We start from the raw sequence: 27,753 nt of genomic DNA on the forward strand, positions 1-27,753 counted from the left end.
CAGTGTATCTCTGGTAGCTTTGTTCAGCCTTGCTGTGTGTCATATGGAAATGACCTTGGACAGCTGGGTTAGGCGAACCCAACAGATGCCAGCCACGGGATCCCCACCTGCCTGCCAGCCAGTCTGCCTGAAGGTCATTGCTTATGTTGCGTTTTATGTGACATGGAGCTGTTGACTGCATGACCTCCTGCTTTCCTCCCAGGGCCATGGCTTCCCCTCAAGAGTCCTTTGGAAGGCCTCTGCTCTCTCTTCCTGACAAGAAAATGGTTGATCTTTTCTTGAAGTTTCCATGTGAAGGCCTTGTTTCCTGATGTCTCCACCAAGCTAATATTTTACTCAGGCTGAGGGATTGAGAAAGTAGGCTGGGCGGGATCTTTCAAGCAGCCCCCTAAGGACCACCACCAGGGGGAGGGGTCTTGGGTTGGCTGCACCTTGGTACAGTTAGCGAGACTTCAGCAGTGGGGAGAAAGAAGGAGGAACACCAGCAGTACCAGTGGGAGTGCAGCCAACCTTGATGAACCAGCCCCGGACGCAGCTCTGACAGTGGGAATGTTTCTAGGGAAACGGTGGTGTGTTCTGGACCATCTGCGGCTGTGGGAGTTGTATCACAGCGCTGTGGGCAGGATGCTGAGCCCCGCTGTGGGGGTCCTTTGATAGCAAACTGTTGAGCACACTTGGAAAGTCCCCAGGAGCTCACCAGTGAAGCGGTGTGATTCCCCAGGTTCTGTAAAGGACTGGGGTCCTGTCCGTGCCCATGTCCCCCTTCTCTCTGCACCGTAAAGCTGCAAACTTTGTAGCCCTCTCCACCACACCCCCCGCCATTGCCGCTGACAGATGTTGAAATAGACAGCAAATCTATTAGAGGAATTGCAAGCAGAGAGGACAAAATGGGCCACCACAGAGAGGTAGAGAATTGAGTGTACTTTGAGTAAAAGTAATTGGAAAATGATGAAACTCAGTGTCTGCTGGTGACTCCTAGAGGAGTGCAGACCAAATCAAGTGGGTGGGGGCTGGGGGGCGGATAAGACAAGAAGGACAGATGAGAGGTGGAAAGGTCCAGGATGAAGCCTTTAGGAGGAGAAGGAAGGTCAGTGTGTTTCCTCTTGACCCCCTGTTCGTGGCTATGTCCAAACTCCCCCTTCTGCCTCTCTCAGGCTTGCGGAAAGAGCCACTCTGCACCTCCCATTCACTTCTGAAGTCACATATAAATACCACCTTGAAGCTGCTTTGACAGAGTCGTCATGGACCTCCTACCTGCTTAATTCAATGAATATTTTAAAGTCTTCAACTTACAGGATCCCACCTTTTCCTCGTAACTCTTCACTCCCTTGGCTCCATGATTCCACACCCTAGACCACCCTCATCTCTCTGACTGCTCCTAACTCCGTGTAGGCAGCTCTTACTTCCAGGGGATGTTTAAGTGCTCCCCAGGGATCCATCCTTGGCCACCTGCTCTTGTGATACACCTCTGCAGGGCAATCCCACTGACTCTGGGGTTCTGCACTGCCTACATAGAGAGGGCCTCCCAGTTACTCTCTTTAGCCTGACGCCTGCCTTTGGCTTCAGACTTTACCTGCACATCTTCCCCTGGGTGTTCCCACAGGCACTTCAGTCTGAATCTGACCAAAACTGAGTATGTCTTTCTTCCCCAAATCTGCATCTGTTCTTATCCTCTATCTAAATGCATGATGCCCCCCACCTGCCTAGACTTGTGAGCTTATTCCCGAGCGTCAGTCTTTAATCATCTTCCGTTCCCAGTCCATCATCCAGCCCACCTTTCCATCCCTCTCACTTCTGAGTTCAGGCCTTGCCCTTTCCTCTGCAAGAGGCTCTCGCTGGTTTCCCTGACTCAAGTCTTACCCCTTAAATCTATCCTTCCCACTACCCAAAGTCATCTTTTTAAACTCACAATGACCATGTCATTGTCCTACTTGAAATCTTTAAACGACGCTCCATGCGCCCGGGATCAGGCATAGCGAACAGCATTGGACACAGATCTACACTTTCTCCTCCAGCCACCTCCCCAGTCCCACCACCCGCCGCCCTGATTCTGGAGGCTCTGCAGATGGATGAACCAGGAGAGCTTCCCTGGGTGCTGTCCTTGTCAGGCTGTTTCTTATCTCTCTGTGGTGGCCCATTTTGTCCTCTCTGCTTGCAATTCCTCTCAAAACTTCTTCCCCAGCCTCCACCCTTGCCACTTCTCCTCCATCTCTTTAGACTCAGCTCTGCTGACATCTTCTCTAGAAACCAGTCCCATCTGGGAAGAATGCCCCCTTTCCCCTGCGTGTCTCTGTCGTTGCATCATTACCCTGCAAGAGAATGTTCCGTTGTCTGAAAAATCTCTCTCTCATTAGATCAATGGCTCTTAAATCTGGCTGAACTTTAAAATCATTTGGGCTCCACCCCAGAGATTATGATTTAATTGGTTTGGAAGGGAACTAGGAATTTTTTTTTGAAAGCTCTATGGGAATTTCATCCAGGGCTGAGAATCACTGCTCTAGACTATGGACTAAGGACAGATTGTGATATTCCTATTTGTGTCACCAGGTCTAGCCCAAGGTGAGGTGCATGGTCAGGGCTCAGTAAAACCTCACTAACATTATTAACAAATGAATCTGCTGGCCGTGTGTGTGATCCCATTCTCCTTTGATCAATGACTCCCAAAAACAGATCTACTGACCAGTTGCATCAGAATCACTTGGAAACCTTTTAAACATGTTGATTCTGTGTCTCATCCTCAGAGGTTTTGATGAGGAGGTGTGTAGTGGTGCCAGAAGCTATGAAAAGCTCTTGAGGTGCTGGTTTGGGGAAGCCAGATTTGGGTAACACTCGTTTACCTACTCATCTTTCCCAGCACACCCACAGCATCACCTACTCCAGGAAGCCTTCTTTGACGGCTATCCTCCCCTTCTGCATCATCCTGGCCATCCCACACCATGGGATGGAGTAAGGGCCCCTTTTCTGTTGCCCCTCAACCCTCTCTGCTTCCTTCCATGCTTCACACTCTGTGCAGAGTCTGTTTACTTGTCTGGATCTTCCAGACTCTTTCAGACAGAATGTGACTTCTTCCTGTTTGTGTTCATGATGCTTAGGACAGTACCTGACACAGTCTAGGCACTCAGTAAAGATGAGTTGAAAAAGAAACAAAAGGAAGGAATTATGGGTTCTGCATCCCTCTGTGTTTTCCCCAGGACTTTCCCCAGCTGTCCTTGATGTGGCAGCATCGCAATACCTTCTGCTCAGTCCCAGGCACATCTGCTCCCAATTTACTTAAGCTTCTGTCTACAAATGCAGAGCCGGAACCCTTCAACCCTGCCTAGTTGGCTGCTTGGAGAATTAAATAAGTTAATATGCGGAAAGACTTTGATCAGTGCTTGGCCAATAGAAAGCATTGCTGCTGCTGCTAAGTCACTTCAGTCGTGTCCGACTCTGTGCGACCCCATAGACAGAAGCCCACCTGGCTCCCCCATCCCTGGGATTCTCCAGGCAAGAACAGTGGAGTGGGTTGCCATTTCCTTCTCCTATGTGTGAAAGTGAAAAGTGAAAGTGAAGTCGCTCAGTCATGTCCAACCCTTAGCGACCCCACGCACCTTCTGCATTCTCACCCGAGCTTCAGAATGCCCTTGTTGGGCAGTCGTCCTCCCTTGCTGCCCTCTATGCGGAGTTCTTCCCTGGCCGTGTGCTGAAGAGAACCAGCTCCCACCCACTCCCTCACCACGTGCAGTCCCAAGCTTTCGGAAGATCAGAGGAGCCTTCCAATCATGCTTCTTCTACTTTAATTGAAAGTCAGCTTGCTTACCAGCAAACAGAAAGTCAGTCTGCAGCAAAGCATCAATCTTTCCTTACGCAGGATTCGGAACCTCTAGACTCGCGCCTGCTTCCTCTTGCCTGAAGACAGGCTGAGTGCCAAGGATGATTCACCATGGTTGTTAGGCGACAACCATTCTTGAGGTTTGGCTACAAGGAATTTTGTGTGTGGCTGCACACACAGGCAGGAATACTGGACAGCTTTTTTTTTGTGGCTAAGTATATTAGTGTCCCAGGACTGCCAAAACAAATTACCACAAAATGGGTGGCTAAAAACAATAGAAATGTGTTCTCTGGTAGTTTTGGAGGTCAGAAGCCCACAGTCAAGGGACTGCCAGGGCCATGCTCCCTCCAAAGGCCCTGAGAGAGGATCCTTCGTGGCCTTTTCCAGCCTGTCGGGGCTCTCGGGGTTCCGTGGCTTGTAGATGTGTCTTTTCATTCTATGTTTCTGTCTCTGTGTTTTCTTTCCTTTCTCCCATAGAGATTTAGGATCATCCTAAATCCAGAATCATCTCAACATCTCTCATTAATTATATCCACAAAGACCCTTTTCCCAAATAAGGTCACATTCAGAGGTTCTGGGTGGACGCTGTTCAACCCTCTACACTATTTGGCAAAAAGGGAAGATACATGTATTGTTTTCTAATAATAAGGGTCAAGGTGACCTTCTCTGAGGAAGTTTGCTTATTTCCCAATTTCTGCCTCCTGCTCCGAAATAGTTTGATGAAATTTAGAGCGAACAACACAGTACAGAAGTGCTGAACCATTAAAATGGGAAGGCAAAAGTCAATTAATAAACAGGAGGGGAAAGGAACATGATATCCAGACATAGAAGTGGAGCAAAACTCGGTTTCTTGAGTCTCCTAGAAGTTAAAGTGGAGTGTACTCCTGATGTATTGTCTCTCTTCCACTTTTTAATTTTTTTATTGGAGGCTAATTTCTTTACAATATTATATTGGTTGGTTTTGCCATACATTGACATGAATCTGCCCCGGGTGTACATGTGTTCCCCTTCTTGAACCCCCCTCCCACCTCCCTCTTCCCCATATTCTCTCTCCGGGTCATCCTCGTGCACCAGACGCGAGCATCCTATATCATGCGTCGAACCTGGACTGGTGATTCGTTTCACATATGATAATATACATGCTTCCCACTTTTGATTAGGTTAGAGAGACAAACTCTCCCTTGATCCTGAATATAGAAAGGAAGTTTTCCCATGGGAACCTAGATTTTTTTTAGGAAAACACAGAGGTCTTCCTGAGACAGATTCTTCTAGTGGCTTTCTGTAAATGCTGAGACAGTGTTCATTTGTCATCACATGAAGGCATTATATCATAAAGTGGGATGGCCTGGGTCCAGGCAAATAGCTTTGTGATGTAAGGGTAAAGTACAGAGAAATTTAAAGAGTTAGTACTTAACAGATGTCTTTAAGTTAATACTTAACAGAGGATTGAGCAGGATACATTCATCGTCAGTTGCCATGTTCATGGCTTCATACATATTCTTTCAACTCTGTCTCGTCAATAGAGTTCAGGTGCAGTGCTTGACTAGGGGCACAGAGATCAGCAGGACACGTTTCCTGATTGTCAGGGAGCGGGGTCCAGCAGAGAAAGAACAAGTAGAAGTTGCTGGGAAGGCTCTGGGCAGGATCTGGGGAGCAGACCAATCATAGAAGAGGTTATCAAGAAACGCTCAAAGGGCATAACCTCACTGAAATCGCACCCTGGGATTCCAGAACTTAAACCTTCAGGCTGTAGCAAGGTCGAATTTTTATATGACCTAAACTTTGGTAGACAAAAATAAATGTATTTCTTCTATATTTATTTTTGTTTTGACTCAAGCCCCCATTGTCTGATATCAAAAATGTGTTCTGATCATGTCCAGATACATGCAGCAACTATCTGTGTGGTTTTTCCCAGAGATTTCAGAGTTAAACTGTCAATTTCGTTATTTTCTCAACCCCACTAACTTGATCCCAGAATTGATGGTAGAACCAGATGGGGTCACACTGGCAGCCCATGGACAGCAGTGTCAGAGGGAGAGACCTGAGCTTCCCCATCCTCCTGTCTCCGCTCTGGGCTGCTATCTCATGAGATGGCACTTGCCCCATCTGGTTCCTGGCTCCATGGTGTCATCCTCTGAGATGTCACCTGTCTCCATCTGATCCCCAGCTGGAGGGACCCCTCTCCATCTTCTGCTGTGGCATCAGCTCTTTCTCAGCTGATTTTGTGCCCTATTCGACAACTGGGGTGCAGGTCTCAGGGCTTCCTGGGACCCCAAGCAATGCAAGGGTTTCTCTCCCCCTCACAGTCAAGGACACACCCTTGTCTCTGTGACGGCTCCTTGCCTGCTGCCTCGGTGGCTCAGGGCCATGTCTTTGGTACACCTGGGAACTGAGGGGCACAGTACTGTCTATGCTAAGCACCCCCGCCCCAGCCTTAGAGAGGGGCTCTGCTTCTTCCACAAGGACTTGGTCTAAGCAGGCAGCAGGTCAGGCTCCTGCCAATGCCCTGTAAATTTTAAAGCACAAACTCCAGACCCAGGCTGATTGGGTTCAGCTTTCAACTCCATCACTTACTAGCTGTGGGATTTAGGCAAGTCACCCAGGTCACTGAAATTCCCGCATCTGTGAAATGAGGGTTATATTGTGCTCCCTCATGAGTTTAAATAGGACCATATATGTAAATTTAATATAAAGTGAAAATGAGAGTTTCTCAGTTGTGTCTGACTCTTTGCAACCCCATGAACTATACAGTCCATAGTATTCTCCTGGCCAGAATACTGGAGTGGGTAGCCATTCCCTTCTCCAGGGGATCGTCCCAATCCAGGGATCGAACCAAGGTCTCCCATATTGCTGGCGGATTCTTTACCAGCTGAGCTGCCATGGAATCCTAAAAATTTAATATAAGTAAAATATAAAAATATATGTGTCTGTCTCCTATGGAACAGAGCCTGGCACATTGTGTTATGTAAGCCTCACCTGCCCTGATCACAAGGAATAGTATTAGAATTAGCAGTATTCCATCTTAAACTCTTTTCCTTTCTTCTCCCTCTCCCCACACAGTTCAGAATCTCTCATCTTATCTCTTGAGATAGAAGTAACCGTGTTATTGGTTCAGTTGCTCAGTCATGTCCAGCTCTTTGCAACCCCTTGGGCTGCAGCACACCAGGCTTCCCTCTCCTTCACTGTCTCCCGGAGTTTGCTCAAACTCATGTCCATTGAGTCAGTGATACCGTCCAACCATCTCATCCTCTATCGCCCCCTTCTCTCCTGCCCTCTATCTTCCCCAGCACCAGGATCTTTTCCAGTGACTTAGCTCTTCACATAAGGTGGCCAAAGTGTTGGAGCTTCAGCATCAGTCCTTCCACTGAATATTCAGGACTGATTTTCTTTAGGATTGACTGGCTTGATCTCCTTGCTGTCCAAGGGATGCTCAAGAGTCTCCTCCAGCATCACAATCTGAAAGCATCAATTCTTTGGCACTCAGCCTTCCTTGTGGTCCAGCTCTCACATCCATACATGACTGCTGGAAAAACCATAGCTTTGACTATATAGACATTGGTCAACAAAGTGATAACCTTACTCAGACTATATTCTTCCATTTCTTTTACTTACACAAAGACTACAGCTTTTTTTCTTTAGTATTTTTTAAGGATTTAGTCCCTTTATTTTCAATGGCCTTTGATAACAGTCTCCATCAGTGCTGATCTCCTGTTTTGCAGACCAAACAGGGATGGTTATGGGGCCAAGGCACACATGGGGAAATGCCTGAGTTAAGTTCCCAGGTAATGCCTTCACCAGGCAGTCTCCAGAACTGTGGTTAGGGAGGTTCAGGGAGAAGTTGTACCGTGGTGGTGGCTGCATCTCTGTGTTTGCCTCTTGCACAGGACTCAGGAATTGACATCGGGGACATCACTGCAAGGAAGGCTCTGAGAAAACAGCTGCAGTGCAAGACCTTCAGGTGGTACCTGGTCAGCGTGTACCCAGAAATGAGGATGTACTCAGACATCATTGCCTACGGGGTGGTAAGGAGCCCACCCTTGGGGTTTCATCCAGACATATCCACCCGCGTGGGACCTGTCGTAGACCTGTGGACAAGAGGCTGGTTTCTGGAGCTTCATGTGAAGCAGCCTATATGTTCATAGCTCAGACCTCTCCATTCTCTTGAGAGAGGTGCTTAGTCTCTCCTTACAATTCTAAGCAATTCAGCTCTGGCCCCAAACATGAATATGCCACTTAATAAAGCAAAACATGCAGTTAGGTTAAGATTGCAAGACAACCCTAGTTATTGCCCAAGCATGGGTGCCTGAGATTCTACCGACCAGCCTGCGTGCCTCCCTTACACAAGGTGCTATGTCTTCCACTCATGCAAAGGCTCCTAGAAAGCAGATTTGGGAAACATATCCTTCCAGAGTTCATTGGATTTTGAGTGATGTTTTAGTACCAGTTATTGATTGGCGGTTCCCCCAGCAGAGGTAGCAAGACAGAGAGGCAGAGCAGAGGGTTTGGATCCACGTGGACCTGGTACCAACCTTGACCTTCCTGGGCAAGTGTATGGGTCTTAGTTTCCTCATATGTTAAGTGGGGTAAAATAATGCTCTCCTCATGGGTAGAAGAAAGTCTCCGATATAGAAATGTATTTTGTGTCTGAGGTTAAAATACTTTGAAGATGATAAACTCTCGCCATGCTTCCAATATCCCCAGGATATTACAACTCTTAAGGTATTTTAAATCCCTGTTTGATTTTTGGTTATCTTTCCTGGTTTTTGCTGAGTGAACACATGAAGATTCTCTATGACAGTTAAGCCCTCAAAATTACCCTCAGAACTATCCCCTGGGGTTACTAGGCTCACTCCCTGCCCCTGGTGTGTTACAAATGGGGAAACAAAGAAGCCCAGTGACCTGCACATGTTCACACAGGTCGTCAACCTGAGTGGAACTGAGTCTAGAACATCAGCTTCTGATATCACTCCCATTCCTCCCTTTGGAGTGTCCCCTCCGACCTTTTAGATATTCCAGGATGAAAACTTGAAGGAAGAATTCTTCCTCTGATGGCCTATGGCCAGAACTGAGTTCAGGGCCTGCCTTAGCAAGAACTTAATGGGCACAGCCTCAGCCTGGAGAGGAAGAATTCTGCTGAAAGGCCGGCTTCAGTGTTCCCATGGGCCTGCCAACGTTCACATCCTAGGATTCTAAAGGAGACAGTGCCAGCGTCCCAGAAACTGCCCCTTTTGACACCCCTTCAGGGCCTCTGTTGTCCCAGAGGCCTGACTGTCGGAGGGGGTCATGCCTTCCCATGAGAGTCCCCATGCTGTGCCTGACATGTCCTGAGAGAACCTGCCCAGTAGCCTCTTGCCTCTCCCCTTCTCAGGCTGGTATAATTCAGATGTCAGGAAACTCCTAAGCCGTTAACTGAGGCTCCGGATCCTTCCTTCACCGTGGAAGCACACTGGACTGTGAGGTGCCCTTCCACGCCATCCACCTCCCAGAACCATCCCGAGGACACAGCTGATACACTGTCCACAGCACGTTATGTGTGCTGCCTGGTTACTCTTGGACCAAAATAGGACAGACATGCTGCTGTGGCTCCAGAGAAGCTGTTGGCCCAGGCCTCTGAGAGCCAAGGCAAGCTTCTGGATTCATGGTCTCACCAAGCTATCAGCTGTAGCTAAAAGTATTCGCCAAGCTCAGCCAGAGAGGCATAACCGTGGAGGTGTTTGCACTCAGCCATTGCAATCCTGGGCCTGGGCCCAAGGCCTTCTGGTCGTCTAAGTGAAAGAGTTGCATCTTAGGAGCACAGACAGCATGTTTGCCATGTCGACCCCTCGCCCAGATCACACCCAGAAACCTTTGGTTGGTCAAATAGTAAGTGGCAAATCCATGTTGTGATCTAGATATGGCTGAGTCCACAGTGGGGACTCTGTTTTCACTCTGTCATGCTGAAAACCCACTCGCCCGCCATTCCAGAGGGCTGAGCTGTGTCAGCCATTCCTGGGACTGGCGGACGTCTGTGACCCTGTGCATGTTCATTCACCAGCTACTGTTCAGGGCTCAGCTGGACCCCCTCTCTCCTCCCTCCTCCATGGGCTGCACTCTTTCATGAGCAGAGTCACTTGCTTGTCCAGGAGCATAATGAACTCAGTGAGGGCAGTAAGGTGACAGTGGTTGAGGCAGGATGCAGTGCAAGAGCAAGAGGATTTGTGGGGCTGAATCTTTCTTCCTGGTGATTCCTTTTATTCTGAAGTGGAGAGACCAGATGTCTTCTTGGTGAAGGTTTTTTTTTTTTTTTTCCCCTTCCAACTCATGCCTAAACTTCACTGCTCAGGTCAAATAACCCCCCAGAACTCTCGGGCCACTGTCAAGTCTGTATAATCCATACCACTAATCTAGTAAAAGGTCTTATTAATGCCTCTGGCAGGCAGAAGGATCATGGGCCTTGCAGTGTGGGCATGGGCCTCCTCCAAGATTACTGAGCTCCAGGCCTGGGAGATAGCATGACTTTGAATAATCCCAGTTCTGGTGCTGAAATGAGAGATGGAGTAGCATCCAAAAACAGACATGCCTGCTTCTGAAAGTTAGCTTTGCTACTTAATCACTGTGTAACCCTGGCAGTTTGTAAAACCTTAAAAGTTAATCATATCACTTCATGGGACATCTTTCACGGTCTTAGGATTGTCACCATTTGATGATGGAAAGAGCTTGGACTTTGGAGACAGACTCCAGCTCTGCCATGTTGAGGCCGTTCATTCCTCATTTTCTTCGTTCATTCATCCCATGTGTACTTACTCTCTAATATGTGCCAGGGCTGTCCTGTGTCATAGGCAGTGAGAAAGCCTGAGACCTAGTCTGGTGACTGATAGAGGAGCCAGGCAAGTAGAGAAGTGACAAGAATACAGTGTGTAAGTGCTGTGATCAGAGAAATGGAGGTACGATGGCCTCACATCCAGGTGCAGGTCAGGAAAGGATTCCAGAGTGACAGAGAGGCTGAGAACCACAGGAGGAGGAAGGTTTAGTCAGGGAAAAGAGAAGGCCAAAGCAGAGGGTCCATGCATTACAGACCGAGAGGTGAGGCAGAGCTTCCTGCACCCTTAAGAGAGTTAACATTACCAGCTTGGCTGAGTAATTTTGAGGATTAGGTGGGATAACGCATGGAAAGCCCTTCACCTGGCACATAGATGCAGTCATAAACGCTAACTTCCCTGAATGGCTTTCAGGATAGTTATAGCAGTAATAATAGCACCTAACAATTATCACACTTTTGCTATTTGTCAGGCCCTGTGCTAAGCACTTGCAGAGATTATTTCAGTTAATCCACAAACGTATGAGGTTGGCACTATAATTATCCATATTTGAGAGAGAGAAGGAAACAGACAAGGAGTTATGTTGCTTTGCCCAAGATCAAACAGCTGGAGCCAGAATTTCATCTCAGCCTGTCTCTCCCAACTTCCTCAACAGACAGTCTGCTTAATGGGGGATGGATGACGCAGAATCAAAGAGGACTTTATCAAAAGTCACCACCCACCCTCATTCAGAGGTCAGTTTTGGGGGCCACAGGAGAGCCAAGTCTGACACCAGGGCTTTCTGGAAACTTATGCAGGTCTCACTAATGGATCACGGCTTCAGATATGACAGACAACCCTCTGTGGGCCGTGGGAGGAGTCCAGGGTACATTTGCATATGCTCTTCCCACACGGGTCAGTCAGGTAGTTGGTTTATGATAGAGGATTTTATGCTGCATAGATGCTTCTGGAGCCCTGCCAAGGGAGCTGACACATGTTCATATTTCTTCAGAACCTCTAAACTCCAAGTTTGAGATTGAGCTGCTATCACCCAGTAAGGGAAAGGGAGCTCAAAAGAAAAGAATTTGACTCTGTTCTTTGTCCCCTGTCAAGAACAGGATGTTCGTAGATCAAGTGTGGGCCTCCAGTTATCTGTTGCACTTCACACACCTTAATTGGGTTCACTGAACTCCTACCACATCCATGAAGACTACAAAAACTTAGCCGCTGTCTGACTCTGGCTCTCCCTGGATAGATGACACACCTGTGGCCCATTGCCCTGGTCTCCCCTGGATCCCAATCTCCAGCCCCCTGTTGTAAATAGAGTGCTTTGATCGCTAAGAAGAGCTATGTAAGCTAGCTTCAGTTTAGTTGGGTAAAGATACCATAAGCTGTCTTACAGGTCCAGGAACTGAAGTACAGCTGGACCCAGGCACTTGTGCTGGCAAGCCACGGAAACCACAGTGGGGGCAGGATCATCGCTTGTCTTTAAATCTGTCTGCCTCCTGCTTATTCCCCGCTTCATCACTGCTGGATTTCTCTGCTTGCACAAGCCCAACAGATCCCCATACCCGATCTAAATGGCCCCACAATCTGAGTGGCCAGCATCCACTGAGCACAGTGTCTGGTCTCTCATTAGGATCCCTAGGGCAGAATAAGAGGATGATGAGATAGTCACATTCCAGAGAGAGAAGGATGGGGAGAGAGGAGGAAAGAAAGAGAATTGTTCATTCATTCTAAACTATGAGTTGGTGCCTGCCCTGGTCTCCTCAGCTGTGGCATGTAAGCAGGGTCACGTGAACCACAAGCTGCCCTTTCCAGGGGCTGAGAGTAGGCTTAAGCCAGAAGGGGACACTGAATATCAGCTTTCCTACCTAGATGTGCTAAGACATTGGTTCATAGGACTTTTGTACTGTTGATTAGCATGTGTTTGTATGTGAGGATAAGAGACACCTCTCCCCTCTCCTATTCCCTGTCTGGTCTGCTTCTCTCTTATTCACCCACCAGACCTTCCACTCTAGGGAAACTTCATCAGCTGGGTCCCCACTGGGGCCTGGCCAACCACTGCTGGATCTGGAGGAGACAGAGAAGGCCTGATCCCAGGGGACATCCCAGGCCCCCAAACAGCTGACATGTTCCTCACCTCCCCCAACCCTCAAGAAAAAAGTCTTCTATCCAGGGACTTCTGTTGGCCATTATGCCACCTTTGTGCAAATGGAGGAGGATAGGAAATGTAGTACCATCTTGTGTGTGTGTGTGTGTGTGTGTCATATTTTTATCTAGGCCCTCTCAGCTCCCCAAATCCAGCTTGCTGTTTAACAGCATCTGAGTTCTTATCCTTCGGAGGAGGCTGCTCTGCCTTCAGCACCTTTATGCAAGGCCAGCACTATTGGTTTCTTGGTATTTGTTAGTACTTGTTGATTTCTGTAGTATTCAGGGTTGACTGAAGGCAGAGTTGACTATGGAAGCAGAGCCTGTCTCAGTGGAATGCTTGTTTCTCCTGATTTAACGCTTTTATTCCTATTTCTTTTGTGTGACTGCCTCTCCTCTGATGTTCAGTTGCAGAACTCCCTGAAGACTGATTTGTGTCTTGATCAGGGTCCAGAGACAGAGAATGTTCCTATTGTGTACATCTGCCATGGGATGACACCCCAGGTAAGTGTTCTGAGATCCCCGTGCCGGGTGTGTGCATGAGTGTGTCTGGTGGGAAAGAGAAGCTAATCTCTGTCATGGCTGCTCCGGGCCCATGGACGCTGGGGGCTTTTCATTAGAAAGTATCCTCATGAGAAAAAAGGAGAGTCATACTTACATTCCTGGAAAGACTCTAAAGGAGCAGAGGCTGGGATACCAGGATCCCCTGGGGTAGGCACAAGGAAGGTGACACATCTCTAAAGAGAGATGCCTGCCTCCGTTGGGGAGACTGTCACAGATTACAGTCCTGGCTCTGGCAGCCATGCCTTTCCCTGGCTGGAGGGAGCCCTAAGTTTCCCCTAGACTCCCTGACATCTCAGAATGTCTTCAGAGTGCCTCAGGTTCTGCCCTTTGGTCCATCATAGCTGGGACCAAAATTTATAGCCATGAGATCCTTTCTAGGTCTTCTGACTTTCTAGCAGAGAATGAAGGGAAGCTACCTTCAGAAAAGGTAAGTTATCCCCCTAAAATTCTCCATTCATAGCCTACGCTTCAGATATCCAAAGAGGATGTTGAGACACTGGCAAGAAAAATGATTTATTCAACAAAGTACAATGGACAATCAATGATCAAGGACACCATAGACTGACCCATTATGACTTGGCATTTTCAGAGTTTACTTATCTTACCTCCAGAAGTATAAAATGATTTTTAAAAGATACTTTAGTATAGAAGATACACGTGTTTGTGCAGTTGAAGTTAAGTGTTTTAAAGAGCTGTTACCTGCCTAAACTGAAGGATACACAACTGAAGGTTATACAACAGAAAGATACCGTGATGTGGCACTAGTGTACTATCCCAAGACTTCCCAGAAACTGCCCACTGTGAGCTCTACCACCTTGTCCTTTTTGTGGGCCAAGCTGCTGTGACATCACTGATTGGTCAGTCACAGCCAGCAGTTCACATTATCCTCACACCACACAGCATATCAACTCATTCTCCATTATTAGAATGGTGTAACACTTTTAATGAATGACTACTTTTATGCAAGCTTTTTGTTGGCGTATAACATATGCAGAAAATAGACAAATTATAAATGTACAGAGTAATGAACTTTCAGAGCAAACACACCTGTGAAACAGCACCCAGGTCAAAAAAAAACCACAGTTTTGCTTTGAGCCTTATGTAAATAGTATCACAGGGTATATGCTTTCTCATTTTGGAATCTTTCTTTCATCAATATTTCTGTAAAGTGTGTCCATGCAGTAATATATAGTTGTAATTTGTTCAATTTTTTTCTACCATGTCATATTCCATTTTATGAAATGCCATATTTACGGTATATTCTAGTGTTGATGGACAGTTGGGCTACTGCCAGGTTGGGGATATTACAAATACTACTGCTATGGACATTCTTGTCCATGTCTTTTGGTGTGCATATGTACTCATTTCTTCTAGATTAAACCTCGAAGTCGAATCACTGAGTCATAGGGTTGACGTTTGTTCACTTTTAGTAGACACTGCCTATATTAGTCTGCTGGGGCTGCTGTAACAAAATGCCAGAAACCAGATAGTTTAAACAATAGAAATGTATCTGCTCACAGTTCTGAGGCTGAGAGTCCAAGATCAAAGTGCCAGCTGAGTTGATCTCTCTTCTTCTAGCTTGTAGATAGTCCCCTTCTCACAGTGTCCTTGTGTGGCAAGGGGGAAAGAATGAGCAAGCTCTCTGGTGTCTCTTCTTAAAAGGACACTAATCCTATTGCATCAGAGCTCTGCCCTTATGACCTCGTTTAACCTCAGTGTGAAGGTCTGGGAAATTCTCAGCCTATCCACATTACAAAAAATGAGAAAGGTTGATTTGGATAGAATACCGAAAGTGCCGCTGAACAATCATTTGATTAAGAGATAAAGGGTGGGGCTCTTGGACTTAATCAACCATCTCACAGCAGAAGGCATCAATAGAGAGGGGCTTATACCAGCAGGGACACTGCCAGTTTGAAGTAAAGATAAATCAGGGAAAGATAAAGGAACACTATTGGACTTCTTGGATTCTGTAAGATGGGACCATAAAGCTATTCAGTTGTTAACATGTACTATTCCACAAGAAAAGGGATAAAGTATACTGAAGGTGATTTAGAGATCATCAGGACACAAGTCCTTACTCCTACCACTGACCCCAGGGTAAGGCTGTTCACTCAAAGGATGGGCCTGCCACTCTGGTTTCAATGGGCCAGAATGACCCTGCCCCAAGCCAGCGGGGTGGGGCCAAAGCAGTGAGCAGCTTGGACAGGGCCACTCCAGAGAGCCAAAGGGGCAGGCTACCCCGCAGAGCAGTGAAGGGTGATGCTGCCACCCCAGTGGGCCTGGAGGGCAGAGAATCCAGACAAAGGTGATTATTCCTGAGCCTTAAGATCCAGTGGAATTTCTCCTCTGGGTTTGGAGCTTGTTTGCGACCCACCACCCCTTTCTTCCTTCTGGTTTCTCCTTTTTGGAATGTGATCGCCTATCCTATGCCTGTCCCACCATCATATTTTGAAAGTGCGTAACTTGTCTGATTTCACAGGTTCTTAGCTGGAGAGAAATTCTGCCTCAGAATGAATCATACCTTGAGTCTCACACATATCTGATTTAGATGATATCTGGACTTCATAGTCGATGCTGGAATGAGTTAAGACTTTCAAGGCTGTTGGGGTGAAGTGAATGTACATTGCATGAAAGAAGGAAATTAATTTGGGGGGCCAAGAGCAGAGTGCTGTAGACTAAAACTGTGTCACTCCAAAATTCACTTGTTGAAGTGCTAAGCCTGTCTATATGTGGAGTAAGGAAGTAATCAGGTTAAATAAAGTCATAAAGTGGAACACTGATTTTATGGGGATAGTGTCCTTCAAAGAAGAGCCACCAGAGTGCTCCATCACTCTCTCTGCCATGTGAGGACACAGCAAGAAGGTGGTCATTTGCACCAGAAACTCTCGCCAGAAACTGAACAGGGCAACACCTTGATCTTAGACTTCCCAGCTCCAGAACTGTGCGAAAAAATAAACAAGGTCATAGGTAGTTCCCTCTTCTTTTAAGCCACCTAGTCTGTGGCATTTTGTTATGGCAACCAGAGCCATCTAATAAACCGTCAAACAGTTTTCCTAAGTAGTTGTATTAATGTTTACCCCACCAGCCGTACATGAGAGTTGTAGTTCTTCCTCATCCTTGACGGTATTCAGTATTATCTGTCTTTCTAAACTTCTAGATATTGTGGTGGTTGTATAGTGCTATCATGCTGTAGTTTCAATTGATACTCTCATTGTTAATGCAGTCAGGCACCTGAGTTTCAGTTGTTCCTGAGCGTGGGCCCAGATGGCCAAGGTCATAGTAATTCCATCTTTGTGTAAATTCCCTCTCTGCGTTGTAATACGTATGATTCAAGACTCACTAGGTGAACTCGCTTTTAACGAATCTAGGTGGAAACGTGTGGTGTCGATGCTCATCTACATCTCTGGCCACATGTCAGATGTCTCCTCTGCGGGATGGTGGGTGCCTGTTCAAGCCGAGTCTGCCAACTGCAGGTGATTCAGTATGGGGCAGTCTATACCATAAGGAGCATGGATTCTGGAGCCAGATTGCCTAAGTCCACATGGCAGCTTTGAAACTTTCCAGTTGTGAACCTTTGGACAGGTTTTTAAATGTGGGTCTATTTCTTTCACCTGTAAAATATGGGTTATTAATGGTGTATACCATAAAGAACAGTATTGTAAGGATTTAATACATTTAAAATAATGCCTAGCATATAGTAAGGGCTCAGTAAATGTTTAGCTATTACTATTGCTATGATGATATTATTATTATTGATCATTGAGCCTTGCTCAGTATAAATACCCTCCGGTTTCTAACTCCAGCTCACACTGGACTGACTTTCCTTGACCTCAGGTGTCATGTGCTGTGGGTTCCAACCTTGGTCAAAGCTGACCCATAGGCTATGAGAGCATTTTGCTAAGGTAGCAAAAATGCAGTGGGGTAGGGGTGAGGACAGTGAATGGGACATCAGGAAGCCTGAGCCTTGGTCTTGACACACATTTGCAATCACCTTAACCCTCTCTGGGCCTTATTTTGTTTTATTCTTTTACTGAGGTATGCTTTTACACTAAAGTATACACCTCTTAATTGGAGAAGGAAATGGCAACCCACTCTAGTGTTCTTGCCTGGAGAATCCCAGGGACGGGGGAGCCTGGTGGGCTGCCGTCTATGGGGTCGCACAGAGTGGGACACGACTGAAGTGGCTTAGCAGCAGCAGCAGCAGCAGCAGACACATACTGAGTATACAGTTCAGCGAGTTTCCACATTCGTAGACACTCTACAGGTACCACCCAGATCAAACCTGCCATCCCAGTGGGCTTCCTCATTCTCCCTCTTGGTCATACCTCCACCCAATGCTATGTGTTAGTTGCTTAGTCGTGTCCAAACCTTTGTGAACCCATGGACTGTACCCTTCCAGGCTCCTTTGTCCATGGAATTCTCCAGGCAAGTATACTGGAATGGGTTGCTATTTCCTTCTCCAGGGGATCTTCCCGACCCAGGGATTGAACCCAAGTCTCCCATATTGTGGGCGGATTCTTTACCATCTGAAACACCAGGGAAACCCAGGTAATGACAGTTTTCATCTCTAGCATGATTGATTAGTTTTGCCTGGATCTGTATTCTTATCTACCAGTGAGGAAGTTGGACTGGCCATCTCCAGGCCCAACTCTGTCAACTCTGCCAGTCTGCTTACCTTGAACTCTTTTCCTCTGAAATCCAGTTGCCTGGGATGTTGTGAGCTTGTGCTGTGCTTGCCAGGAATATTTGGAGCTGCCTTGCCTTGATGCTTTGTAAATCAGCTTTTTCTTTTGGAGCTGCAGCAGGCCTTAAAACCTTGGGTCCCCCTCCCCAACCCCCACAGAACCTTCCTGTAACTGGTCTGTACGTGAACACTGGGGCCCAGCTGCCCTCTCCTACCAGGCTTGAGGTACACAGCTATCAATACCCAGAGGTAAGGAGGCTTGAGACCAGCCTCAAATCACACACATTTCCAAGAACAGGGAAGTGTAGGGACTCTGCTGTGGCAGGAATTTGTTGAGTCTAGCCTTCCCAATGAGTTGGGAGAGCTGGGGAGAACTGGGTCATTCTGGAGATGGGCTGTGTATCCTTGGCAGGAGTTCATCCATCCATTAGTGTGGACTGCATCCATTAGTTGCAGGCCCTGGTTATAGCAAACACCCTTTTCCAGCAACACAAAAGAAGACTCTCCACAGGGACATCACCAGATGGTCAATACTAAAATCAGATTGATTATATTCTTTGCAGCCAAAGATGGAGAAGTTCTGTACAGTCATCAAAAACAAGATCGGGAGCTGACTATGGCTCAGATCATGAACTCCTTATTGCCAAATTCAGACTTAAATTGAAGAAAGTAGGAAAACCCACTAGACCATTCAGGTATTACCGAAATCAAATCCTTTATAATTATACAGTGGAAATGACAAATAGATTCATGGGATTAGATCTGATAGACAGAGTGCCCAAAGAACTATGGATGGAGGTTCGTGACATTGTACAGGAGGCAGTGATCAAGACCATCCCCCCCCAAAAAAAGAAATGCAAAATGGCAAAATAGTTGTCTGAGGAGGCCTTACAAATAGCTGTGTAAAGAAGAGAAATGAAAGGCAAAGGAGAAAAAGAAAAGATATACCCATTTGAATGCAGAATTCCAAACAATAGCAAGGAAAGATAAGAAAGCCTTCCTCAATGAAAAATGCAAAGAACTAGAGGAAAACAATAGAATGGGAAAGACTAGAGATCTCTTCAAGAAAATTAGAGATACCAAGGGAACATTTCATGCAGAGATGGGCACAATAAAGGACAGAAACCTGTATGGACCTAACAGAAGCAGAAGATATTAAGAAGAGGTGGCAAGAATACACAGAAGAACTATACAAAAAGATCTTCGTGACCCAGATAACCATGATGGTATGATCATTCACCTAGAGCCAGACATCCTCGAATGAGAAGTCAAGGGGGCCTTTGGAAGCATCACTACAAACAAAGCTAGTGGAGGGGATTGAATTCCAGTTGAGCTCTTTCAAATCCTAAAAGATGATGCTGTGAAAGTGCTGCACTCAGTGTGCCAGCAAATTTGGAAGACTCAGCAGTGGCCACAGAACTGGAAAAGGTCAGTTTTCATTTCAATCACAAAGAAAGGCAAAGCCAAAGAATGCTCAAACTACTGCACAATTGCACTCATCTCACTTGCTAGCAAAGTAATGCTCAAAAGTCTTCAAGCCAAGCTTTAAAAGTACGTGAAGTGTAAACTTCCAGATGTTCAAGCTGGATTTAGAAAAGGCAGAGGAAAGAAAGTGAAGTCACTCAGTCGTGTCCGACTCTTTGTAACCCCGTGGTCTGTAGCCTACCAGGCTCCTCCATCCATGGGATTCTCCAGGAAAGAATACTGGAGTGGGTTGCCATTTCCTTCTCCAGGGTATCTTCCCAACAGAGCGATTGAACCTGGGTCTCCCGCATTGCAGGCAGATGCTTTATCCTCTGAGCCACCAAGGAAGCCCAACCAGAGATCAAATTGCCAACATCCACTGGATCATCAAAAAAGCAAGAGAGTCCCAGAAAAGCATCTACTTCTGCTTTATTGACTATGCCAAAGTCTTTGACTGTGTGGATCACAACAAACTGTGGAAAATTCTTCAAGAGATGGGGGTACCATACCACCTTACCTACCTCCGGAGAAATCTGTATGCAGGTCAAGAAGCAACAGTTAGAACTGGACATGAAACAACAGACTGGTTCAAAATTGGGAAAGAATTACATCAAGGCTCTATATTGTCACCCTGCTTATTTAACTTATATGCAGAGTACGTCATGAAAATGCTGAACTGGATGAAGCACAAGCTGGAATCAAGATTGCCAGGAGAAATACCAATAACCTCAGATATGCAGATGACACCACACTTATGGCAGAAAGCGAAGAAGAACTGAAGAGCTTCTTGAGTAAAGTGAAAGACAAGAGTGAAAAAGTTGGCTTTAAATTCAACATTCAAAAAATTCCTCAAAAAACTGGAAATAGAACTGCCATATGATCCAGCAATCACACTCCTGGGTGTACACACCGAGGAAACCAGAATTGAAAGAAACACATGTACTCCAATGTTCATTGCAGCACTTTTTCTAATAGCGAGGTCATGGAAGCAACGTAGATGTCCATCTGCAGATGAATGGATAAGAAAGCTTTGGTACATATACACAATGGAGTATTTTTCAGCCATCAAGAAGAATGCATTTGAATCAGTTCTAATGAGGTGGATGAAATTGGAGCCTATTATACAGAGTGAAGTCAGCCTGAAAGAAAAACATCAATACAGTATACTAACGCATATATATTGAATTTAGAAAGATGGTAACCTTAACCCTGTATTCAGTTCAGTTCAGTTCAGTCGCTCAGTCGTGTCCGACTCTCCGCGACCCCATGAATCACAGCACGCCAGGCCTCCCTGTCCATCACCAACTCCCGGAGTACACTCAAACTCATGTCCACAGAGTCGGTGATGGCATCCAGCCATCTCATTCTCCGTCGTCCCCTTCTCCTCCCGCCCCCAACCTTTCCCAGCATCAGAGTCTTTTCCAGTGAGTCAACTCGTCCGAGACAGCAAAAGAGACATAGGTGTATAGAACAGTCTTTGGGACTCTGAGGGAGAGGGTGAAGGTGGGATGATTTGGGAGAATGGCATTGTAGCATGTATATTATCATATGTGAAATGAATCACCAGTCCAGGTTCAACGCATGATACAGGATGCTCAGGGCTGGTGCACGGGGATGACTTGGAGGGAGGATATGGGGAAGAGGGAGGTGGGAGGTGAGGGTTCCCCAAGAAAGGGAACACATGTACACCCGGGGCGGATTCGTGTCAATGTATGGCAAAACCAACCAATGTATTAATGTAAATTAATTTGCCTCCAATTAAAAATAAATAAATAAATAAAAACAAAAAACTAAGATCATAGCATCTGGTCTTATCACTTCATGGCAAATAGATGGGGAAACAATGGAAACAGTGACAGATTTTATTTTGGGGGGGCTCCAAAATCACTGCAGATGGTGACTGTAGCCATGAAATTAAAGGACGCTTACTCCTGGGAAGAAAAGTTATGACCAACCAAGATAGCATATTAAAAAGCAGAGACATTACTTTGCCAACAAAGGTCTGTCTAGTCAAAGCTATGGTTTTTTCAGTAGTCATATATGAATGTGAGAGTTGGACTATAAAGAAAACTGAGTGCCTAAAAATTGATGTTTTTGAACTATGGTGTTAGAAAAGACACTTAAAAGAGTCCCTTGGATAGCAAGGAGATCAAACCAGTCCATCCTAAAGGAAATCAGTCCTGAATATTCATTGGAAGGACTGATGCTGAAGCTGAAACTCCAATACTTTGGCCACCTGATGTGAAGAACTGACTCATTTGAAAAGACCCTGATGCTGGGAAAGATTGAAGGCAGGAGGAGAAGGGGACGACAGAGGATGAGATGGCTGGATGGCATCACTGACTCAATGGACATGAGTTTGAGTAGACTCCGGGAGTTGGTGATGGACGGAAACCTGCCATGCTGCAGTCTATGGGGTCGCAAAGAGTTGGACATGAATGAGTGACTGAACTGAACTGACTGAGGTTCAGGGGATAAGCAGATGGTGAAGAGGCAGGGCCTCTGGTTCTCAAGGCTTCCCAATGGCATCTACTAACCCTTAAGAAATTGACTGGCTCGTGGAAGAGACAAGATGAGGAGGAGGATGACCTTAGTACAAGGTCAGGGTACATCTCAGAAGGGGACTGTGAACAGATACAGGCCTCAAGGATACTCTGAATCTCCTAGACTTGGTCCAAATGCTCAACATGCATTTCTAGGAGCATTTCCCTTCCTACTAACAGTTCTCAGCAAATCTCTTGGTACCATGGCCACAGAGGTCAAGGAGAACCCAAGGAAGCTCTCAGATGGGACTGCCGTATGCAGTCGTGCAGGTTGTGCACTGCACAACTCCAGTAGAGGGGTGTGAAATCTCACATTGTTATCTGGGGAACAGAGACCTACCCAAGGTGACAGTCTTTCTGGCCTCTGCTGCTGCTACTGCTGCTAAGTCACTTCAGTTGTGTCCAACTCTGTGTGACCCCATAGACGGCAGCCCACCAGGCTCCCCCATCCCTGGGATTCTCCAGGCAAGAACACTGGAGTGGGTTGCCATTTCCTTCTCTAGGCCTCTGCTATGAAACCTCATATATTCCTTCCTGAGCATCACACTTGTTAGGAAGCATAAAACTGTTAAAAGGCAAGTGACGAGGTATATAATGATCAAGAACCAGACTACCTGGGTTCCGATCCCAGCTTTATCACTTATTAACCCAGTTCCCTGGGTAAGTGTCATAACTTCTCTGTGTCGATTTCACAACCTAAAAAGTAGAAACTATAGTAGTATCTACCCTTTAGGGTTGTTTTAAGAGTTAAATAAACATTAATTTTAAGAATTAAACAAACAATAAATTGATGCACATGAAACACTTAGACAACAAACCTGGTACACAGTCGTTGCTTACGAAATATTGGATAATTATTACCAGGTTGGTAAAGACCATGTCCTCAAGAATGGGAATTGTGTAGCCTGGAGAGGAACAGATTCAAGAGGGATATGAAACTTCCAAAATTATAAGGACACAGAGTTTTTTAATATAATAGTGAAGGAGGAAGAGGGAAAGAAGGCAGGACCTCGGGCTGGCTAAGTTCATCCTGCTGACTTTGAAGGTGAACTTCCCTTCCTTCTTTTCTTCATCCCAATTTCTAAGTTTTTCCATTTGGTGTTTTAAAAATACAGGTTCTTTCTATCAACCATGTAATAATCAATCCCAAATCACACTAGCATTAACTAATCAATTTTAAAAAAAGGAAAACATGACTCTTAAAATGAACATGTAATAAAAACATATTTAGCTCATTAATAAGGGAGGCAGCAAGCAGGTACTGAAAGCATTTGAGGAACTCAATGTCTGTGGGCATTTTCTAAAGAAGAGTGTTAGGATAAGATTGTAAATTTGATCCAAAAGTAGTTAATGCCCTACAGAGAAATATAATCATAGCCTATGGTGTGATCCTTTCAACCCAAACAGAAATCTAGAAGTTAGTGTGTCTGAGTACTAATCAAAAGGTTAATAACAAAATCAAACATGGGTATAGTCTCTTGGAAAATTACATACTCTTGGGTGGTCTTGTTAGACAATGCTCCAGTATGATACTGAATGGATAGATCACCTCCCTTCCCTTTTGCCTTATTCCCAGGTTTTAGGTATTTCTCTTAGTCTTTTCACAAAGTTGGCTAAAGGTGGGGTGACTCTCCAGGCCATTAGTGACTCAGAAACCCTTGTGGATTCACAGCCTAAGCACGTGGTCTTTCCCCCAATTATTTCCTAGGGCAGCTGTAACAAAGAAGCCCAAACTGTGTGGCTTAGAGAATGGAAATTTATCATCTCACAGTTCTGGAAGTCTACGACTGAGGTGTTGGCAGGGCTGTGCTCTCTCTGAAGGCACCTGGGAAGGATCTACTCCAGGCCTCTCTCCTCAGTTTCTGGTATTTTCTTGGCTTGTGGCAGCGAAATTCCCCATCACATGGTGATCTCCCCAAGTGCTTATCTGCATCCACATTCCCCCGTTTTATGAGGATGCCAGTCATATTGGATTAGGGACCCACCCACTCCACTCTCATCCTAATTTATAATTATATCTGCAGCTAACCGTATTTCCAAATAAGGTCACATTCTCAGGTACTAGATATTAAGACTTCAGTGTATGAATTTTTGAGGCACACAGTTCAACCCCCAGCACCCCTAAAAAGAATGTGACTGGTAACCTAAATTCCCTGCCTCAGATGAAAAGGGCCTCACATCACCTCCTGTCACACTCAAATAACCAGAGCTATCACATGGCCCTGCCTCAAACAGAGGGCGCGGGAAGTCAGGGTTTTCTGGGTGCCCAGGAAGCCTTGTCTCTACCACACAAACTTAGGTGTTTTCTAAATCAGTTTCTCCTCTGACAAATAAGAAAACAAGAAAATGGCATCTGGGAATGTGAACTTCCTGCCTGGGTCACACCGTGAGTTACTGGCCAAGACAGGGCTGGGAAGGATGCCTGTATTTTGACTTCCATTTTCTCCTCCAGTTTTGTTCATTCATTCATCAGACACAGGCTGGGTTGTCTTTTAGGAAGTCCTCACATTTTGGGAAGTTTCATTTCCCTTGAAGAACAAATCTGGTCTAGTAATAGGAGTGGTACTATAGAACAGCAACTTCCTGTGGAGCCCAGTGGGTCGTGAACAATCAGGGACCCTTGGGTGAGGCAGAGGGGCCATCTTCACATTTGGGTTCAGCCCTTTGAGAGGTTCTGTTTAAATGTTGTTTGAAAAGTTCCCTCTGTTCAGTTCAGTTCAGTCACTCAGTCGTGCCCGACTCTCCGCGACCCCATGAATCACAGCACGCCAGGCCTCCCTGTCCATCACCAACTCCCGGAGTTCACTCAAACTCATGTCCACAGAGTCGGTGATGCCATCCAGCCATCTCATTCTCCGTCGTCCCCTTCTCCTCCCGCCCCAACCTTTCCCAGCATCAGAGTCTTTTCCAGGGAGTCAACTCGTCGCATGAGGTGGCCAAAGTATTGCAGTTGATATTCCTGGGTCTGAGAGAAGGCCCTGAGTAGGAGAAAGCCTAGTGTAACTAATCAAATTAGTGAAGTGAAGCTGCTGGGAAGCATGCTAATTGGTTAATGAGTAAACGTAACCATTTTTAAAAAATTAGCAGCAAATTTCAAGCAATCCTCAAAATAACTGAGAATATTAGCCCTAATTAGTGTAACAGCCTGGAAAATTTCTTCTGCTGGGAGAAATACAGCAGTGGGGTCTCCCCACAGGCTCTGTTTATTCAGTTACTCGTTCATTCATCTGCTCATTCAACAAGCTTGCACTGAGTATTATGTCAGGCCAAGAACTGTGAGAGGCAGAGGCAGTGTTACCCAGGTCTCTGACCTGGAGGAGCCCTGGTCTGGAGAGAGAGGCGGGCACTTAGATAATTACCATGCATATGATGCAACCTATGGCCCCAGACCACTTTCTCATTAGGCCACCAGAGGAGAAATGGAACAAGACAGGTTCTGAGGGCCTTTCCCACTCTTTCTGCCTGAATCTTCTAGACGGTGAAAGACACCCGGCGGGGTGGTTGGGGTGTGGGGCACGGGGAGGGGTAGGTGCTTTTTCTATAGGAAAGCAAATTCTGTAGAAGGAAGATGAAAGGGACTTTAATTCCTTCTAAAGTTTTTGAAATACTGAAGCTGTCACGTTTATGCTTCAGGAAGTGCTTTTTGACTCAAGGTATAAAGATTAGAACTTACCCTGGAGATGAATTTCATGTTGGATCAGGTAATGTGTTTAAGAGAAGTGTGGAATTGTAAATGGAATTTGTTCCCTTTGCTCTTTGGAATTTTTAGAATATCTTCATTTTTTCTCACTTGGCTCCCTGTACATGTACACACACAGGGACATAGAGAGATGAGAGAAAGGACTAGCTTGTTTGTCTGCTAATCACTCTCTAGAAGCTGCCATTCCCACACGGGGTCATAATAAAGCCATCACCCCTGGCCTGGTTGGCAGTGCTCCCACGGCCAACGCATGGGGTGTTAGAGGCCCTTCATGGACTGCGTTTGCATCCCCAGAACTTTCAAGTAACATCTCAGAGACAGTTGAAAAGTTTTACTTTGTGGGTTGAGGATTTAAATCGCCAGCCACTTCTCTGCGACCTTTGGCAGACTTCTTCACTTCTCTACAATTTTTATCTATAAAGAAATAAGAATGCCAGGCACCAAGTGGTTGTAAGGTTTTGAAAAACTTCCCTGAGTTTGTTTCTTGGCTCCTGTGTGTGGTTGCATCGCCCAGGTGTCAGCTGAGGACTGTTAGCACAGGGCTCTGACTCAGTTACAATCTGGGAGGAGCCTCACCCAGGCCTGAAGCTCTAGCTGGCCACCTCCAGCTCTGCATTGTTCAGGGACTAATCCACACAGGGTCCCTTCATCTTCTTAAGATATCTTCTGCATTTAATATTTTATTTTACAATACAATCCTTTGAGCTTCCAAATGCTAATTTGATCATGTTTTTATTAATAAAAATTCTGTAAATTGTTAACTCTTTCAGTAAAGAAGAAATTGACTGTGGTAAGATACCGAGTATAATGGTCCTTTGTTTCTGACCCAGAAGTCGTGTTTTCTACCAACATCCGTTAGGTTAGCTTGCTAGTAGGTTGAATTCTCACATCCTTTATAATTCTATTTTTGTTTGTTTTAATTGAAGTATAATTACTATACAATATTATATGTCACAAGTGTACAAATAGTGATTCATAGTTTTAAAGATTATACTCCATTTATACAGCTTCCCTGGTGGCTCAGTGGTAAAGAATCCACCTGCCAGTGCAAGAGACATGCGTTTGATCCCTAGGTCAGGAAGATCCCCCAGAGAAGGAAATGGCAACCCATTCCAGTATTCTTGCCTGGAAATCCCATGGACAGAGGAACCTAGCGAGCTATACTCCATGGGGTCACAAAGAGTGAGGGCACAGCTTAGTAACCAAACAAGTCCATTTACAGTTGTTACAAAATTGCTTTTATTACCAATGTTGTAAAATATATCCTTGTGCCTAATAGTAAGTCCCTATTAATTTCCACCCTTATCTTGCCCTTCTCTCCACTGGTAACCACTACTTTGTTCTTTACATCTGTATGTTGCTTTTTTGTTATACTCACTGGCTTGCATTATTTTTTAGATTCCACATATAACTGATATCATACAGTATTTGCCTTTCTCTGTCTGACTTATCTCACTCCAAGTCCATCCATGTCACCTCAAATGGCAAAATTTTGTTCTTTTTCCTGGCTGAGTAGTATTCCATTGTATCTATCTACCACATCTTCTTTATCCATTGATCTGCTGATGGAAACTTCGGTTACTTCCACATCTTGGCAATTGTAGATAGTGTTGCTACAAACATTGGGGTGCGTGTACCTTTTCTAATTAGCAGTTTTGAATTTTTTGGATAAATACTGAGGAATGGAATCACTGGGTTATAAAGTGGCTCTCTCTCTAGCTTCATTGACTATGCCAAAGCCTTTGACTGTGTGGATCACAATAAACTGTGGAAAATTCTGAAAGAGATGGGAATACCAGACCACCTTGACCTGTATACGGGTCAAGAAGCAACAGTTAGAACTGGACATGGAACAACAGACTGGTTCCAAATAGGAAAAGGAGTACGTCAAGGTTGTATACTGCTTATTTAACTTATATGCAGAGTACATCATGAGGAATGCTGGGCTGGAAGAAGCACAAGGGAATCAAGATTGCCGGGAGAAATATCAATAACCTCAGATATGCAGATGACACCACCCTTATGGCAGAGAGTGAAGAGGAACTGAAAAGCCTCTTGAT

General features: G+C 45.7%; 1 protein-coding gene across 3 annotated transcripts in view; it reads left to right on the forward strand.

Annotated features, from left to right (window-relative positions):
• The window catches only part of GALNT18 (polypeptide N-acetylgalactosaminyltransferase 18), a 361,090-nt gene that overhangs the window by 294,297 nt on the left and 39,040 nt on the right, over positions 1-27,753 (forward strand). For 2 of the 3 annotated variants that reach the window (XM_055423367.2, XM_055423365.2), the window contains 2 exons: positions 7,696-7,833; positions 13,147-13,242. In XM_055423367.2, coding sequence (XP_055279342.2) covers positions 7,696-7,833; positions 13,147-13,242 — 234 coding nt within the window. Of the gene's footprint in view, positions 1-7,695; positions 7,834-13,146; positions 13,243-16,670; positions 21,752-27,753 lie in introns of those variants that run through there. The other variant, XM_055423366.2, reaches the window with a different exon arrangement.

The sequence above is a fragment of the Moschus berezovskii genome, chromosome 14, assembly GCF_049115385.1.
Source record: "Moschus berezovskii isolate FMDL1 chromosome 14, NW_MosBer_1.0, whole genome shotgun sequence".
Classification (NCBI taxonomy): Eukaryota; Metazoa; Chordata; class Mammalia; order Artiodactyla; family Moschidae; genus Moschus; species Moschus berezovskii.